At 37.7% G+C, this 20,180-nt stretch overlaps 1 protein-coding gene across 2 annotated transcripts; it reads right to left on the minus strand.

Annotated features, from left to right (window-relative positions):
- Positions 1-8,284: 8,284 nt before the first annotated feature.
- On the minus strand, positions 8,285-17,405 carry LOC102311702. 2 transcript variants are annotated; one of them, XM_014336671.2, is made up of 4 exons: positions 16,715-17,405; positions 12,385-15,647; positions 10,844-10,918; positions 8,285-9,282 (listed from the first exon to the last, which is right to left on the minus strand). In XM_014336671.2, exons 2-4 carry the CDS (start codon positions 15,621-15,623, stop codon positions 9,084-9,086), a joined length of 3,513 nt encoding a protein of 1,170 aa, XP_014192157.1. In that variant the 5' UTR covers positions 15,624-15,647; positions 16,715-17,405; the 3' UTR covers positions 8,285-9,083. The 2 variants fall into 2 exon arrangements, with proteins under 2 accessions (XP_014192157.1, XP_005931968.1); XM_005931906.3 differs by having other exon boundaries at positions 12,385-15,694.
- Between the last annotated feature and the right edge of the window lie 2,775 nt (positions 17,406-20,180).

Consider the following 20,180-nt stretch of genomic DNA (forward strand, 5'->3'; position numbering starts at 1 on the left):
GGAATCATGTATGATTTTTGTTCCACTTCTCAAGTGTACACCACTTTGTACACCAATTTATTCATGTTTGTGGCTGTAATGTGACAAAATGTGGAAAAGTTCAAGGGGGCGAATACTTTTGCAAGCCACTGTTTCTTCAAATCCTCTAGTCAGTTTAGTAACTCTTTTCTCCCACCTGCTGGGCATGAGTGGGTACTGTAGAAGGGGCTTCAACTCCTGCACTATCAGAAATGGATAGAGACAGAAAGCAATTTCCTAATACAATTGTGCATAATGTCCAGAACTGTACTTTATGGATCTATGTAAACATGTAGTTATTCTGTTATAATTATTATGTTTGTCCTATTCTATAGATATAGATTTGCTTTACTGTATACAGTATGTTCTTAGTTGACGATATTTAGTTTGCTGTCATAGAGAACAGTGAATTTTCACATTTGGAAACACAGCGAAGAACCTTTTAAAATATGATCTTAATTGCTACTCAGATGTTTTAAAGTTTTACATAAATCAATAAATTATATTATGGATATATCGATATATGCAGCTAACTCTGTTTCAGCTTCTACCTGTTGTAACTATATTCTGAAGGAATATAAAATGTACATGAAAAACATGTAATTGTTTGAAACAAATGCGATAGAATAAACTAGGAGCAGTGTAAATCATTAATAATCTGACTTATTAAGTAGCTGTTGCACTCAGCTTTGCTGAGTCTTTTATTGCAGCGGTTTACGGTGCATTAGCATTTAATGGTGATGTCGCATTCAACATAAATGTATGCATGAACTCAGTTTGCATATGGTTTTCTTTGCCTTCCACAATAAAATTTGCATAGCGCTGTACTTTATAATGTGTTCATGTAAAAATGTTTGCATTTTTGGAGGGAAATCTGCCAAGCTGCTATTATTGCTTATATGCATATTTTCTTGACTGAACGCAGGAATGATAAAGGGCTTTGAGCTATGTTTTAGTCATTCATCATTATTCAAACAGGTGTGCTGACAAGATGTAAGCCTGGAGTGCTGTGCCTGACTAACAAGCTTTCTGTCACTCTCTCCGAGGTGTTGAGTATGTCCTGCTTGGTGTTGATGCGTCCCCAAACCTTAGCTTTCATTTATGACAGCTGTTCTATAAAGTTGAAAAAAAAAACCCTAACTCTAATTTCTTTAATAAGCAGGTTTTCTACACACACAGAGATTCACTAGGTAAGTTCTCTTCAGTTGTGGCTTGTTCTTAATTTGCTGATATGTAACATAAGCATTTGAACTAAATATGGATTTAACAAACGAGCAACCAGGTAATTATCTTTGAAATTTGAAAAACTAAAGTACAAAACTTCCAATATCCACACTGCATGCGAAAGAGTATATCAGATGACTCAGGTGTTTATGTTTGGGATAGTCTGTCAACCTGTCTCGGATGTACTAGGCCTCTGTCCATATGAAGCTACGCTTCAGCTCCCCCCAACCCTAAACTGAATAAGTGGAAGAAAATGTATGAATGAGTAGATGTCATGCATAGAGGGAGCACAGAGGTGCTGGAGGCATTGTTACTTCAAAAGAGAAATTGTGGTTTGAACATCTCATAGTCAAGTTATATGTATGTTATATGTAATTCCATAGGTGTGAATGTGAGCATGAATGATCCTGTGACAGACTGGTGACCTGAAGTGAACCCTGCCTTTGTAATTCTGTAGTTATTAGGCAATTAAAAAACAGATGTCATCATCTGATGTCCAAAAAATGCACAAAAGGTCTAAATTCAATTCAATTCCATTTTATTTATATAGCACCAGACCACAACAAAAGTCACCTCAAGGTGATTCACATTGAAAGGTAAATACAGTACCCTACAACAATAAAAAGACATCCCAACAATCAAACGATCCCCTTTGAACGAGTACTTCAAAGGGGAACAGTACTTAACAGGAAGAAACCTCTATCAGAAATAGGCTCAGGCAGGGGCAGCTATCTTCTGCAACCAGTTGGGGATGAGGGGAGGAAGACAAGGCAAACGACATACTGTGAAAGAGAGCCAGAGATGAATAATTACTTTTTTTTTTTTTTTTTTTAAAAATGAGATGAATAATTACTTTTTTTTTTTTTTTTTTTTTAAATGAGATGAATAATTACTAATGATTAAATGTAAAGTCATCAGTGAGTGAAAAAGGTAGAAATACTTAAAGCATTATGGGAAGCCCCCAGTTCCAACCTTGTTGCAACATAACTAAGGGAGGATTCAGGATCACCTGATCTGACCCTAACTATAAGCTTTAGCGAAAAGGAAAGTATTATGCCCAGCCTTAGAAGTACAGAGGGGGTCTGTCTCTCAAATCCACTCTGGAAGCTGGTTCCACATAATGGGAAAGTGTGTGAATTAATTTAGTTAATATTTTACTAAATACGTAAAAGCTTTTAGATGCTGGTGACATAAAAGCCAGGGTATTGGTTCTTTTTTTTTTTTTTAAGATTCAGATTATATATTTTCTATTGTTCTATCACAGACTAAGGAATGGTGTAAAACATACAGTCCAAAAACCATCAGTCTGACCTAAGTAAACTCAAGTAAAATTAATGACAAAGATATTCAAACTGCAAACTAAATTACCTTTAAAAAAAGTTTAATGTGTTTTTTAATATTTAATATGCATTAAAAAAATTCTTGTGTTACATGTTTATGTATTCTATGTGTGGATACGTGTGGTAGTCTCCTTGTCAGTCAAATAGATTGGGCTCTTGGGGAAATGAGGGACATGTAATGTCTTGGTTACTGTTAGTCATTTTCTTAAAGAGACATCACTTCTATTAAATAAAGCAAGCATTGCTTCTAAGCTCTCAAGGTTATCTCTGGTGATTATAATTCACACTACAAATACCGCCTTAATGTGGTGTGATGTGGAGAGATCACAGGTTTCACACATCCCTATTCATTGTTTTTTATTAATTTGACCTCACGCAATATTTAACATGATGGTGTAAAGTCATGAAAAAGAAAAGTCAGACTAAAGTGGGAATTGTCATGTTTGTTAAACAAGACTATCAAACCACATTACATCATGTTCAAGACCATAAAATAAACCCCAGTCAATTGACTTGTCTCTTATGGAAATTTAACCATTACGCTCTCCTTTCTCTTCCATGTCATTTTTTCCATTTCTGCTCGGGGGAAAGCCGATATCTTCCATCTCTGCGGATTACTGCTCCTCTAAAACCCCTCTGGAGGACACTCGACCCTGAGAGGAGCAGTGAGCTTAAACCCCAATGTGCCCTTTTCTGCCCTATTCCACTCCTCATTGTCCCCAAGGAACACTGGCAGTGAGTCTCCACGTCAGAATGAGTCATTAGCTTACTCTGTGAATGAAACCGGCAGCAATGTTTCCATATATAGAGGAGAAACACAAGAGCCAGGGATATTTATCTTTGGTAAAACAGCAAATAGGCCACATTCTGATCAAACAATCTGATTTAAACAAATAAATAAGCAAATAAATGAAGACATATGAACTGAAATCAGCTTTACACTCTTATGGCTGATTGGAAACCTGGTGTAGTGATTTTTATTTTTGCTACATTTTGCATATTGTCCACATTTTGCATTTTGTCCACATATGATGAGGTCAAACTTACATTTTCTGAATGTAATTATATTACTGAACAACCCTAATGCTGTTTTAATGCATTTTAAGTGCATTAAGACGGCACTTAAAATTCAGCATGCAGTTTCTTGTGTACAGCCCTACTAATACAGATATTTACTAAATATTTACACTTAACACTTTCAAGTATAACAGTGAGGGCAGGAGTACCTCACTGTGTAAAACATCCTCATGATGACACTGTCAGAGTGAATATGCAAAAAAGAAGAAGCTGACATTCTTTTTAACATTAATTGTCAGTAGAGATATAGAAAGAGATTGAAAACTATGGCTAAGATGTCTCAAAGTCTTCAAATTTAGGCCAGCTCAGTTTGACTAGATTTTGGAAAATACATTCATTATAGCATCCTGCAGGTGTAGAAATCCACCGCTCACTGTGCTGGAAAGAAAAACAACAGAGCAATTTGCACAGAATTTCAGTCTAAAAAATATCTGTCAGGGCACAGCAGCCTGCCCTGGGAGAAAAGCACTGCAGTGGAAATGATTGTCCTCTCTGAAACTGTCTCTCTTGGGACAGAATCCCCGCCTCCTAAAAAAACAAAAACAAAACACAACATGTTAAAACACAAAATATTAAAATCTTCACTTTTATTTCAAAAAGTGCATGAATGGTAACTTTTTTTCTTATGTTCCTAAATTTCCTAAAAAGAAGGACCCTGCCTTCAAGCTATTTAGGAAAATAGCTTCATCTGTTACTCATGCTAATGTGTGCAAGTACTGTTTGTGCAGTAGTGTGCTCTTAAAAAATTAGCATATGTTATACTGGATTAAAAGCATTCATGAATCATTGGTGTCACATAACACTCACAGCGCTGTAAAAATACAAGAAAATGTAAATCAGCACCAGCTTACCTCGGTGTGCTTATTTGTGGTACGCTTGCTTCCACTCTCAAGATCATACAGTAAATATTTTGGAGAAATCCATACAAATCGGGTGACAGATAAACATAGTCACAGATAAAGTCATACTTTTGTCAAAGAGCAATAAGGGAAAAACATAGTATGGCTTATGAATGCCATACTAATATATATATATATATATATATATATATATATATATATATTGAGCCATAGGATTGTGCAAGCAGTATCCTGTTGAAAGTCATCGGAGTTAAATGATTCCGAGTTTCACTTTCTTTCTTGGAAGTGTCCTTTTATCACAAGATGTGTGTGTAGCACATATTAGCATGAGAACTTGAGCTATGTTGTGTGTTTTGTGGATCTGACTGTCTGAAAATCAGCATATCAAGGCAAGTTGAGGCAAGTTACAAAAAGAAAGGAAACAAACATTAAAAACTAAAATTACTCTGACACAGCATCCTACACATCACTATGTTAGCTTGGGAATATTACCATGTTGCATTAACATTTATCTCAAGGCACTGGGTATTGCAGTTGATATTTCATTATTTATTTATTATTATTTTTTAAATAAAATCATTGATTATGAGAAAACTGGGGCTAAAGAAGGAATATCAGCATTTTCTCTGAAATGGGGCAGCAAATTTTGGGGGGAGGCCACCCCCCACCCCCCCTGGTGGCACCCCTGCTAACTAATCTGGCTTTCACTATGCCTCATAATCAATGAGTTTTTCATAATTAATGAGGCTGTCTGCCTTTTTTTCACACAAAAAGGCACCAAAACAGGTAGCTCCGTATGTTTGAGCTGCCAGATTTAAACAAAAAAATATATCTCAGAAATCCTTCATACAACACATGGATTTATAGGAAGAGATTTACTCCTCTTTGGGTCGAACCAGGAATCTTTTACCTTACTTGATTGTGTAGACCGTTAAGCAATGCATCTCATACAGTGATCATTGCCTTGGTACAGTGAAAATAATTACTTTGGCCCCATTTGACACAAGGTGGAAACCTATATTGTTACCAGTTCCCTTTAATCCTATATTAACTTTTTGGACTACAGTATTATTCATCTACACAATCCAGTCCCTGTTCTTGTCATATAAGTATATTCTATTGCCATAGCTCTTGGGAGGGTAGGGCTTAATATATGATCAACATTATTTACCAGTTGTAAAATCACTTAATCTGCTGTTCAATGCACAGGTACAGTCTACAGTATACAGTGTAACTTATCTGAGTCTGTGAGCTGGCTGCTACCCTTAGCTTTTTTATTTTTCTTTAATGCTAGGGCTGATGGAAGTCACTGGACCTAATCCAGATGGACCATTGAACCAAAATAATGAAGTGGCTGAGGGATGCATGGACCTGCAGACCAGCTGCAGTGTTGTAATACTTCACCTGGAAGGCAGTAATCTGATTTGGAGGTAATATCATCTATTATATGATGCAGACTGACGGTGGCGGACTTTTTTTTAGTATTGTAGCAACTATAAAAGGTCAATTAGCACTTTATATGTAAACCCGGTTTCTATTATTTGATTATGTGCAGCAAAATGATTTTTATATGCATATGTATACATATGCATGTATACATATACAAAAAATATGTATACATATGCATATACTGCAACGAATGTAAGCTGTGTGTTATTATATATTTCTGTGGTTTACAAGCTACGTTTTGTAGCTCTGACTATCCTCTTACAAACGTGGGAATATTGTTGAAAATCAGCGTATCAAGGCGAGTTACAAAAAAATCCACAAAAAACTTCTATTGAAATTCAAAAGACGGAAGCATATATTAAAAACTGAAATGACGCTGACAAAGTATAATATGATTGGGGAATCTGGTGAAAATGGCTCACAGAAATGTTTGGAAACTAAACTCCTGACTGTGGGAAAGCAAATGAAGATAAATGCTGTTTTAAATGCATAAAAGCACGGGGGTTTAGATAAACAATCTCCACTTAAATAGAAAATGGCTTCTTAAAGAATTACTTAAAGACTTTATTTGTGCAGTTCCTCAGATATGTATGCTTTAAGTACAGCAGACATTTTAGCATTGATGATTTTTTTCCCCCAAATATCTGCCTCCAGCTCTACCCACTTCAAAAGAAGCAACAGTCATATTTTTTGCAGTGATTGTCTATGAGACACGTTAAATTGTTTTTCTTTGCCTCTTTGTGAGTTACACTAGTTGATTTACAAGCACAGTAAAGGTTGGAAATGACACTGTAGAACTACTTGTCGAACCGCTTTAAAATGTAGCACTTGAATTTGCACATAGATGACACTGGTTTAATTCACAGTGAAAGATAATCTCTGATGTGGATATCAATAAAAATGCAATATGTGGTCTGCCCTGTTTAAATTTATTTTATGGACCCATTCCTCTTGTCTTCTCGGGCGTGGACTGTGGCTGCAATATTATTCAGCAGTACCACTTTTCAAAATTAGCAGGCCCCAGATAAGTACACAAACTCAGCAGAATGCTCTTGCACAATTTCTATTAGCCAAAGTTTATAAAGTTCTTTTGTGTATAGTAAATTTAAGTGCAAATCTCTCTTTGAAATGAATCAAATCACGTATTACATTTGACTTAAGTTTAACTTAATTTTGCTGAACTGCCTCATGCAGAAATACAAACATTCAGAAATACAAACTCTCCAAAGTGTCTCATTACATTAAAGCACTGACATAGTACAGACTCACACAGGAGCTTTCTTCATAACTGACATGAATTCTGAAAAGTTCTCCTCCTGCACAGCTTGTGCCTACAATCCAACCTGACAGCCAGCAGCTATGTGAGGATTTCAGCATATTACGCTATCAACATGCAGGGGGAAAAAGGCTAAAGAAAAGGCTCCAAAAAAAATCAGTTCAGTCACTTACCGACCACGTTCTCATACCAGATGACAATGTAATCAAGATGTTTAGAGGGAAAGTGCGTTTTTAGGAAAGCCTACCACTAGCTCCAATAATGTTAGCTTATAACCAGCCGTTGTTGTTGTTTAGCTGGCTTATTGTCAGATGTCCCGAGATGAGAGAGGGCCACATGTCTAATTGCTGTGTTAAAGCCCTGAAGATGAAACTTGAGCTGAGGAGGTAGAACTGAGGGAAGCAAGACAGCAGTGGTGGAGGAGCCAGACATAATGAGAAATAAATGATGAAGGATACATGCGCAAATATATAGTTTGAAAGAGCTATTTGTAAAAGTAACTTCTTAGGCTGGTCTCTGGCCACATAAAATGTGATTACATGGAACAGTGATCTTGACCAGTGTATATATTATTCATATAGCATCAAATCACAACAACAGTTGCCTCAGAGTGTTTTGGACAATCATATATTTTATTTATATATTTAGTATTTTATACCTTTATGCATTTTTGAGTCTGCACCTAAAAGTCAATGCAGAATTTTTGGGACTTTTAGTGAAAATTGCACCTTTGCATGTCGCATTACTTACATTTAAATGTACTGAACAGGGCTACTCGTACGAGGCTTCAAGGCTTTCAGAGGTGCTTTGAGCCCTCATTCCTTGTAACAGTGTTACACGACTTTCATTTTCAGTGTGCTTTATTTCTTCTTAGAGGGGTTTTTAATTAAATCCCGAGTATCGCCTGCTAAGAAGGTAATATCACAATCTTTGTTTGACATACTGCTCAAATAAAAGTTGCACGCACTCTTATTCACAAGCTTTCATCCAAAATTCCCCTCACACTTTATGAACAGTTCTATGAAACTACAAGGGTCTGTTTCACGTTGCTAGTTTGCTTTTTATGTCCATAAGTGTGTGTCCATGAGTGTGCTCATGGGTGTGTGCATGCTTCATTGCAGCCTTTCGTCCTTTCATTGTTTTACTCAGAGACCTTTTATGAAGTTCAGATTGTTCGGGGATTTGGAGACCATCAGCACAATTGGCAAAGGCATAATGAATGCTTCTGTATTTTGTGCACCCTTGTGGCCAGTTTGCAGTTGTGAAAAGGTTTAGATGCATTGAACGTACATGTCCTAAGTGAAAAAAAATCTTTATTTCATTCATAAATGACCAAAAACAGTTTAGCAATTAGAATGAATCAAATTAACTAATTTATAGACAAATAAACAGAGGTTATATCAAACTACTTAACGGTAATTAAAAGGTAAAGCGACATTAAGCGACATTTAAAACAGGGAATATAGAATCAAATGCTTTAATTATAACAGTGCAAACAGAACAGAATCTCATGTACAAAATTAGATATAGAAATCTACATTTTAATGCAAGCATATTGACAAGAAAACATATTTAACTTGAGAAAAAGTGAAAATACATTTCTTATGGATGGTACTAGTTGAAGGTCACAAAGATCAGGTTCAAATTTGAGAAAATCCTTCATATAGGCTTTGACAGTGTGCAGAAGAGTGGAACTTTACTTGGGAAGAACATAATTCAAAGCAATCTCATTCCACAGGAAGAAAGGGAATAGTAAGAGTTCTCTGCAAAAGGCTTCTGCTGGTCACTTGTAACACAGGATAATGGCTATTAAACTGCACACAGGTACTGAAAAGAGTTCTAGACTTTGTGAGTTTTTCTTGGAAGCCATTTGAACAGAGTCTTGCACAGCTTTTTGCTTTTCAGCTTTGTCTTTGTTAAGTTCTTAATGACGACATTTTGGAGCAGGCTGAAGGTTAAAGGCTGGGATAGGTGCGCAGTTGAACGATTCAGAACCTCCAAGAAGCGTCTTTCCTGCTGCCTGAAGTCATACTCTACACTGGAGAGACACACACACAGCCCCAAATTAGTTATTCTCCACCTGAAGAAAACACACATTACAAAAAATAAAAAGTGTGTCAAACCTGAAAGCTTTCTTCGAAGATGCAAATGAATGTTTTAGTGTGTCGTATCTGCATTTCCAGCTCATTTTTACATAATGCAAAAGCTTTTCATGCCTCAAAATCACTATAAACTGTGTTGCTACATTTCACTTTGCTTTGTGTGGTCTCCTCATGTGGGAAGCGCTGCACTTGTCAGGTTTCAAAGTGGCTGATTGGTTTGGGCAGGTAGACATTTCCCAGCAGGATATCCTCTTTTTTTGGAGGGTACACAAGTCTGGTTTAAATATTCTTATCTTCCCACTTGGCCTTTTAAGGACCAGATGCCCACACACACACTCCACACACACACTCCACACACACTGGTCAGCAAATCAACTTATGTAACACTCTTTTTGTCATACAAAAGGGGTTTTGGAAAATAAGGAGATCAACAGGAATGTTTTGAATATTTCACGATGAAGACAATTTAAGGTTTTGCTTTCTCGAGCTTGAGGCGTTTTTGTTTTCCGAAAAGATGATGAGAAGAATTTTAGATTTTCCTCGCCCCACTTAGTAATATTTTTTATTCTCCATTGCTTCCACCTGATGCAACATTTTAGTTATTAGGTGCAAACTATACCAGTGTTGGAATATGAGAACTAACCAATATTCCATGATAAGTCTTACAGGCAAGGGATGTGAAAGCTCTTCTCAGACAGCAGACAAACAATTTCTTACACTGCTTTCTTTAATAAAGGGGAATTAGGTTCAGTTTGCAAGGCACTGAAATGCAACTGCTACTGCTGAATTGCTGTCATGAAAACTAAGACAGTAATAGCTCAGTTAGCTATAACTACTTTTGATATATTCTCCTGCTTCCTACGAGTCATCGAATCTTCTAAAACATTTCATTTTAATACAGCATAACATCAATTAGTCTACAATCCAACTGACAATGCAGATTTTGACTTCGTAAATCAGTATAAATCAGTTTTGTAGGCTGCTTGGACCTGACTCAGTTCAGTCTGCCTGCTTACATTTCCAAATGGACTGTGCTACATAAAGCAAGTGCTTAAATTTGGCAGTTTTTCCATAAAATTTATCGTGTTCTCTGACAGGAAAATATAATCCTTCTGTTACTTCTGAGCAAGAAACTGCTTGCTAATGACAGTAGGTCATTAATTTTTAGAGAAATGAAGAGAACAGACTGGCCAAGAACTGGCAGCTGCAATGGCAAAGGTGCTGACCCATGAACTGAACTGTGTGCCTGAAACTGTAAATCTGTTGTCCGACTTTGTCCTTGAATAAACTGATACGTTTTCCTGTTACTGTGCATGCCATGCATGTTGATTTGGTTTAATTGGTTTCTTTATCTCTTTTATTGAATGAACACCAAAAGGGAAGCAAGTAGCAAAATTAAGGTGTATTAATTATACTGTAGCATTCTTATGGTACATTGCAGCAGATTTGATCAGTTATGTGTTCAGACTTTGCATGTAGGCACAACTGTCATCTCACCTGTATACAACACAAGCAGTTTTCTGACATGTTGAGCAGTCTTTGAAGTCCTGTCCTGTTTTGTGGGATCGCTGACTGGAATACAGATAAAGCACATTTTATATCACAAATATTGTGAATAACTGCTTAACTCTGTAACCCTTTAGTGCAGGAGAGTATGAGCTATTAAGAATTCTAACATAACTTGAATGGAAAAGGAAGGATGAATTAATGTATGACCCTATCAACTATCAGCAGCTTACATGAATCATTGTGTCTTATTGTTAATGAAAGAAAAATAAACGATGCAGCTGATGTAACAACTAAGGTATATGATGTCTTTTTAAGTCATGATAAACCATAAACCCGTACTTTGTGTTAACCAAATCATCCTTTTAGATTTACAGTGTAATCATCTTTCCTATCACTGTATCCATCTGAGACACTTTCAGTCTATATAACATAGCGTGTAAGACATCAGTAGGTTATTAGGAGTTGGTTTATCTAAAACATGACCTCAGAGACAGTCACAGCTTATTAACACAGCACACTGAATGAGAATGATTGACAGAGACACGTTGCCAGAGGCCTGTTTTAATTCCTGTTATTTGTCCCAGAAGAATTGCGTGGCTATATAAATCTCTGCCCCCCTGAAATGCCCAAGTAGGTTTCTATCATACTCAGGAGCATAATCACAGACCTGTTTTTCAAACCTGCAACAATGTTGCAATGCCACATAACTACAATTTGAATCAGATTTTTTGCACGTTTGTGAAACAGACTTGATAACATGTTAGCAGTACTGCCTTCAAATTGATTTGTGCAACTTAAATCACAGTGTGCGAAATTATTTACTGAAACTGAAACTCGTTTGGTTCAAATGTCATTGAGGTCTTCCAGTGCGGATGCTAGAATATCTTTCTTCCTATTATTTACTTTAGTTATAGGACAGAATGGGGAAATATGTGAGAAATATGTGAGAAACACGTGAAGCTCTGTGCTTTTGAAAAAAAAACTGACCCTGTTTTGGTTACTGTACCCTTGCTTTTGTACAGTAATAGATAGAAACATCCTACATCCTGGTTTTCTGTATCATTTTTGTCCTTGGCAATACAGTAATTAGTAGCTAATTAACTGAACAGTGGATGAGTAAAACATGTGTTTATAAATTTAACAAATGCACAACTGTTTTCAGTCTAAAAACAATGGTGTTTGCATTGATATTCAATGCTGCTGAGTGTTTCCAATCTAAGTGATGACTCACTGTAAAGCCAGAGATCATCAGAAGCAGGAATGCTTTTAAAATAATTCCTAGACAGGATTCTGGCAGCTGTACCTGTACTGGACTGAATATAAAGTATTACAGCAAAGTATTTACAACTCATCTCTAACAAAGCATGTTAAGTATATGCCATTCACAAATATGTAATGCTCTATTGTACTAAATATTAAATATTCAAGTAAAAAACTGATGATCCTGAAGTGATAAAGAAAGCTCAACACATCCCTTATTACACTTCCACACACCCTCAGAGCCCAGACACACACGCACATTTACTTACCCACTGGTTGGAGCGTGGCATGTCTCTAGGTCATGGATAATGTTAAGCAGAGTAGTGATCCTGTCCTTGTTGGCTGCCAGGCTGGCCTCCACAGTCTCGAGTCTCTGCTGTAAGGCTGCTGATTTGCAGCACTGTGGGGAAGATGGCAGCAGCAGGGCTGCATCAGCTGGGTGGGAGTGAGCCAGGCTGGTGTCCTCTGGGCACGGCTGAGGAGGAGCGGGGTTGTCAATTGCCTCCACTTTCTTAGACTGGAGGCGGAGATAGGATGCCAAGGGCTTTGTTGATGATAGCAATATGGAATTGCAATCAAGGCCTGTGTGCATACGGGGTTCTCTCTCACTGCTGCATCGGGCTGGCGCAGGGAAAGAACGCTCGGGACGTGTGAGTGTTTGTGGCGGTAATAATGTGTCAGAGTTTTGCTGGACTGAGGATTTGATGATGGGTTTGACATTTCTAGTTGAGGTGATGGGTCCACAGTTTGTTTGCACTGTTATAGAGGGTGTTGAGTTGATGGGATGTGTCTCTTTAACTACGTCAGTTTTAAGCTTAACATTTGCATGACTGGCTGATACACCCAAGGCAAACCGTTCTGCATTTGAATTCTTTTGCTGGGCTGTTGTTACCGGTGGGCATGTTGCACAGTGTCCCTCATGTTCTGTTTCTGCACATCCTTGATTATGTGCAGGCTTTTGTTGTTCTGTTTTTATGAAACCCTGCAGACAAGAGCTGTTTGACTCAATTAGGGAAATGTAATTCTGGAGGTTTGCGACCTGCGATGGATTTGAATTTTCATGGTCTTTTGACTCATGCACAATTAATTCATTGGTTAGATTAGCACTGAAGTTACTTTTATCAGAATGCAACTCCTCGCTGGGTTTATTGGTTGATTTAGGGTGATTAGTGCTAGCATCACTGCCCCTGTTATGATCTTTTGGCACAATTTGAGGCTTAGATAATGCATGCGGAGGTGCTAAGTTGCTTTCCTGATGACAAACAACACCACATTTACCAGGTTTGTTACTGCTTTGAGTTCTGATGTCTGGTCCTAGTGTGCATTGAGGTTTGCTTTTGTCGGGGGCTTCATTACAGCTAACTACCTGTGCTGTGCCTATTGATTGAAGCAAATTCGCACTTGATACAGAGACATTATTTTGTTTCTCTGTCAAGGCAAACAAATGCGTGCCAGCTGGGGTTGCAGATTTTTTCGAATTGAATGCTGTGTTCCTGAGAGCTATATTTTTGTTCAGGGTGCTGTTAAATCCAAGTCTAGAGCTGGAAGTAGTACTCACAGGCACCTTAACTTCCGAGTCTAGGAGATTGGATGCACTAGATGTTGTGTCTAGGGAAGATGTACAAGCGTGAAGCAGAGGTTCAGAATTTGAAGAGTTAGGGTGAATTATTTGTGCAGGCACAGACTTATCATCACATGCAATTTGATCTGAATTAGTTTTATAATTTAAAATGCTCAAATATAGATGCGGTATAGCTGGATGCTGTGGATTAGCAAAAGCTTGAATTCCAGTTGAGCTTATTCCTCTGTCAGTAAAAGGTATTTTAGCTAAAGATGTGCTAGCAGCTATTGTGGATCCCTTTTCTTGTAGTTTATGATGTTCAAGCAGAGCATGCGGTGGACCTGAGGGTAAAACGTGTGCAGGTGACTTTGATTTATGCATTTGGTTGAATGCATTGCTGGCCAGTGATAATGTGGGGCATTTAGGGCTAATTTGTTGGTTATTAGTTGTATTTATTTGACCTGCATGCTTGGAGTGTAGAGGCTTATGCTGAGTATTGACTTTAGCAGCTATGCTTTCAGTGGACGTTGGTGCAGAATTAAAAACTGTGGTTGATATGAGTGTGTTGGTACTGGATGTATTTCCAGTCCCTGTGGCTACAGTATAGAAATGCGAAGGTGGTGACAGTGTAATCTCAGGTGCAGCATGTATAGACACACATACATTTTGAGATTCATTGTATTGTGTAGAAATGTGTTGTGTTGTCTTAATGCGCTTGGGGTAAGTGTGCGAATGTGGGTTGTTGGCCTTGGTAGCTATGGCCAACTTGGGGGTCAAAGGGAGAGTTGTTGGACGAGAGAGCTTATGGTCCTGTGGAGGTTTGGCAGCAAATTTTTCACTGGAAACATCCTGTCTGGTTTCTATTGTTGCTTTTGTGATAGTGATGGTTTTAGCATGTAGGACGGTTGTAGGTTGGATTGATGTTTCACTTCTGGCAGGATTTATATTTGACAAAGTGACTTGATTGCCTATAGAGTGGACCGGGCATGCAGGGTGCGGTGTTTTTCGATACCTTAGTTCTTCATTAACGTATAATAATTGCGGATTGACTGTAATTTGGGTCCTGTTGTCAGTATTATTAATGCTGTCGGAGAGTTGTTGGTTTGCCGTAGGGTTTTTTTCAGTGTGGGATATTTGGAAAGGCGTAGAGGTCGAGAGTGAGGTGAAGGATGATTTTAAAGAGTTCCCTCTAAGGAAAGCATTGGGAGTAGGAATTTTCTCCCCTATAATAACAGCTCTGTTGGTTACAGACTGTCTCCCTCCACAGTGGTTGCATATTTTTTGAGGCATACCAAAAGGTCGGGCAGCAGATAATGGCAGCGTCTTCCTACACAAATCTGTATAATGACCTTGCAATCTGGTCCGGTCTCCTCCACGACAGGTTGCTCCCTTTACAGGCTCGGCCTCATCATTGTGTACGGTAATCCCACCGATTGCCTCTGAGTCAACCACACTGCCATTAGTGTAACGGTTACCAGATTTACAATTAGACCTGGCATTCCCTGCAATGTGTGGATTTGTCTTGATTGCCCTGGTATAGCAATAAGTCCCTCTACTGTTCCTCTGACAGCAGGCCACATCCTTTGAGGCCTCACCTCCAAGTGCTTTGAAAGTCACTTCCTTTTTGGTCTTGGATTCGCCACTTTTCTGTTTTAGAATAGCCTTTTTCTCCTTGTCACTCTTTGTTAGCAGTATCTCCTTGTCTTCCGTTTCCTTGGTAATATAGCTGTTGGATGTTTGACTAATGTTATCTGAGAGTGTATCAGTTAGCTGGGTAGGAGGTCTACTTATCGCAGGGGATGTCTGAACACCAACACTGCACTGAAGTCCCCACAGGGCTCCTCCGGATCTGTCTCCTCCTGTTGCCTTCCAACCACGCACGCCAACCAAGGCAGGGACTCCTAAAACCGGAACCGAAGTCGTCAGGTCAGCTGCTCGTCTCCCCATTCCTCGACTGGTCGACTCAAAAGTCTGATAATTCAAAAAGGGGGTCAGCGTTTCCACATCATTACATCCATCTAAAAGTAAAAGAGGAACACGTTTAAAGCGAGAGACATTTTAGATGGCACTGTGAAGGAAATCCATGAGTAAGCAGGAAACAATGCACAGAGCTTGGGCTGAGACAAGGAAGCGCTTTAATAGTGCAAAAAAAGGAGGATAACTAGAGTTGTCAAGAATTGTGAGGATTGTGCTCTTACTTTCTTGGAATAAGACTGGAAAAAGCAATGACAATGTGCAAATGCTGATAACAAGAGAAGTGTTGTATATTATATCAGCACTTTGAACATAATGCAAAGATCCCACCCACATTAATGTTTCAACATAGCGCCTGGAGTAAACTCTAATGTCTTCTTTCATTACAGTATTTGCCATAGAAGGCAGCGTTCACCCCATTACCCTTCACGTTCAGCTCACCTTGAAAAAGAGTACCATACACTAATGCTATAGCCTTAATTAAGGTCTGTGTGCATTTAACCGCAACACCATTTCACGAAGGGGACAGCCTGTGTAAGTGTGTGTGTGTGTGTGTGTGTGTCTATGCGTGCACACAAGTTTTCTCATGTGTAGAGGAGGTCATTTTAATGATTTATGCAACAACAGTTCAGTTGTCAACACCAGGGTGATCATGTGTGGATTTTTCAGCAATTCTTTATTATACAGTTAAACACAGAGTGTGTGTCTATGTTAGCGCTTGCATGTATTCATTCATGACAAAAAAAGAACATGTAAATACATTTTGGTAAGGCTTTCTTCACTTTCTCCTGGCCTTCATACCCCTCAAAGTCCTTTATCCAGATATGTCTAAATTGCTAGACGAACATTAGTCATCCACAGGGACTATTATTTTGGTTCTCGTGTCAACTGATGTTAGTTGAGCTAGGTCAAGTGACCCACGTCTGTAGTTGCTGTCTAATAATAAGTGACAACTGTCTTGTCCTGTTAATACACCATAAAAAAGCAAGCAGAGAAAAAACAAGCTATTGAAAAGCCGCAAAATGTTTGCATGCCCTCAACTTAAGAATAAAACACAGACATACCTCAGTCTTTGTATGATCCTGCTGCAAGTCTTGGCTCCAAATGAGTTAGTTTTACGCACTCTCTTTTATGTCCTCATGGATTCTCAAGGTTCTGAGTGACTTTGTTTTCATATGTTTTTATCCCTTGGCTGCACAATTCAAACTCAGTGCAGTCCACAGGCAGTAAAGCAATGCTGCTTAATGAGTCCTCTTCGTAACTGCTCAGATTCTGAACTAATCTACCTTTTATTGATCAGGCATAAAGCCAAGCTGTGTCCTCACTGCGCCCGCTTCTTGTTTTGGTCCTGCTGCTCCACACTGCTCCATAGTATGCCACAGTATGCTGTCCTCCAACACACTCTGCCCTACTATGCCTTATCTTTTTACCTCCTCTTCTCACTTACTCTTTCTGCGGTGCTCCCTCTCTGCTCTTTCTGCTACTGTCCTCCTTCCCAGCATTCATGTATCCTGGTCTATAGCTGGGTGGAGAAAGAGAGCAAGAGAGAGAAAGAGAGAGAAAGAGAGGGAGAGAGAGGAAGTGACTTGCATCAGTGGGGTAGGGACTGTGTGTAAATTACCATACAAGTTAAAAAACAGGAAATGTAAATGGCAGCAAATGTATGTAAACAAAGTTGTAGCAGTCTGAAGAGGCAGTAATTACAAATTAAGCCTCTTTAACACTATTACTAATTTGAGTCTCTAATTTCTTTAATGTATGTGGTTTCTTTTACAGAGAAGGCACTTTTATTCTAGATCGGGTTTAGTCCAAGTAGAAAATAAGCATTCATGTATAGCTAATGTTTGATTTTTCACATTTTGGGCACACATCCTTTTATTATCAGGATGTGTGGCCCCATGTCTTCAGTGCTCTGGGGGGTCTTCGGATGCCCTGGGTCTCCTGGGCTTTTCTCTGTCTGCATCTAGTTCCCAGAGGCCATTGTTTCAGCTTCTCACTGCTCATTAAGTACATTTCATGACCAGTGTTGGGGTTGTTATGTGCGTATTTCACATTACTTTTCTTAAAAGCAATCAAGTACTTTCTTAATTACTCACTGGAAAAAGCAATTCAATACACTAAACATTACTTTCACTTTATTCCAGTAAACAATATATACCTTAAGCTAATGTTCTACATACCAACACAAATCCATATTCTAATGAGGACACATCTTTGAGGATGAGGATCTCTCTTTTAGTGATTAGATATGAACACAAAATCGACAGCACAAAGCAAAGTTGAAAACCAACCCAAATAGAATTCAAAATGATCGTCACAGTGATTCTACTTTAGCATGTAAAGACAGAAATGGAGGCAACAGTGTTTCAAGCCTGAACTCCTTATCACTTCCTCTGTAACGCCACTGCCTCTGTTGAAGTTCAGGGTCCAGTTGTGGCTTGGAATCACTCAGCTTCAACATCACTCTGGGTTTTTTTGTTTTTTTTGCCAGCTTTGCATTAGCATGCTGTCTGTGCAAATGTTTGCAAAAAGGAGCCAAAGTTATGTTAGCAGAATAATACAGATGTTTCTGTCCTGTACACAGTTTGCATTTCACCATCACACCCAGGTCCTTTGGCACAACAGTGGATGTAGACCATAATTCTGCTTGGACAGGACACCCTTAAAAAAGTACTTGTAATTAACATATAGTATTTCTATCGTACAGTGTACTTTTCTCCACATTTGCATTTAAAGCACTTCACCACATGTGTATTCTTACTTTTATGAATATTAATTACTTTTCAGATTCAGATTTTTTCTTGTTTTTGCAACTTTATTATGTTGTTGTGCAAAATTTTTGATGTCTTCACAAATAAATAAAAATAAATAAATAAATACATTAAAAAAAATGAGCTTTGAAGGTTTTTTCCTGCTGCTGACATTAAAGCATGGTTTCTACCTTTATCAAGTACTGCAGTTAAGCCCTGTGGAATTCTTTTCTTTTGGCAAATTTCTTTAATTATAACAACAATTTGAATATTGTCTTAATGGAAAAAAATATTATTTTCCATAGCAAACATGCAACATTCAAGTACATGTTTTAAGTGAATAAAAGTTTAATTTAATATCAATTAATGTGTATTTAATGTGTATTTTAAAAACCATGTATTTTTACATCTGACAAATAATTGATAAAACATCAAAATGTTTCTCATTTATGGATTTTAATGTGTCGTATATAAGCCCTTTGATGTATGTCATTTAAGTTTATGGACACTAGAGCCCACAGCCTCTAACATAATTTATCACCATTTATCACCAACAGGATATTCATAGGATATATTGAAATTATGAATAATCAAGTATGGTAATGTTTATATTTGCTGTCAAATAAATCAGGTTATGCACTATTATGGACCTCATAACATTGATTATAGTCAAGTGATCTTTGTACAATCTCTAAATAATATATTCCTAAAATAAAAAGATAAGAATGAGTTGTTTTATTACTGTATGTTTTGATGTTCACAATTCTTTTGCACCTGAAATGATTTTTTTGCATTGCATCATCTCCTACAATGTTATTACTTTCACAAGATTAAATCTTCAGCCAGCATTAGACAGCACTGCAAATTAAAGGAGAAAAGAAAGGATAAATTAGACAGGATGAAGAGGATTGTCATGGATGTTAAAACCTCCAAAAACTTTAAATACAAAAGCAAATGAAATCAAACTAAGAATATTCTAATACTTTAATGTTTTATATTCATACACTAATCTATTAAAATAATGAAAGTCCTGCTGCGCAAGGAAAATGCATCCATTCTGTGACCCTATATAGGTAATATATAGCATAGACTGGCTGCTGACTAATAATTTGGTTGGTAGTCAGCTCCGTTTAGACTGGAAAGATGAGAAATATGATGTGTTATAATTATTTATCAGACTATTGTTATCATCAGATATTAGCAAATTTGACTATGGAAACCAGGCTGTGTGTTGACTTCTGATTTCAAGAGATTGCACTCAAATTCCATCACTGCAGCTGTAGGGAACATGAGGCTGACTTTGTGAATAAAATATTATCTCATAGCCTCGGGGCAATTACACAGTATTGTATCAGGCAAAATGCCTACAGTGAAAATGGTTTAACTGTCACTGTAAGAGTTTTGTGTGGTTTGCATTTATTCATCATAACAGTTGGTTATGCTTTAGTGAAGACATTTGAAAAGGAAAATCGCTTTCCTTTAAAAAAAAAAAAAATCTTGCGAGGGTGTATTTTGCCTTGTTAGCGTGGTGACAATAGACTGATAATTTGACAAGTGGGCTTTGAATATTAGATGTGGGTCTAAGAGATGCACATACATTTACATTTTACTAAGGCTCTTTCTCTTTTTTTCAAACATGTTTCCTTTAGGCAAATATAATGACATATTAGAATAATTATAGCCCATCTTTGTAAACCATGAGAACTCCTGATAATAGTCTGTACATGTGAATCAGAGACAGCGACATTATTAATCCTTGGACTCTTGTTGTCATTTGTCA

Source organism: Haplochromis burtoni, unplaced genomic scaffold, assembly GCF_018398535.1.
Source record: "Haplochromis burtoni strain Fernald_Lab_line unplaced genomic scaffold, NCSU_Asbu1 Contig_152, whole genome shotgun sequence".
In the NCBI taxonomy this organism is placed as follows: domain Eukaryota; kingdom Metazoa; phylum Chordata; class Actinopteri; order Cichliformes; family Cichlidae; genus Haplochromis; species Haplochromis burtoni.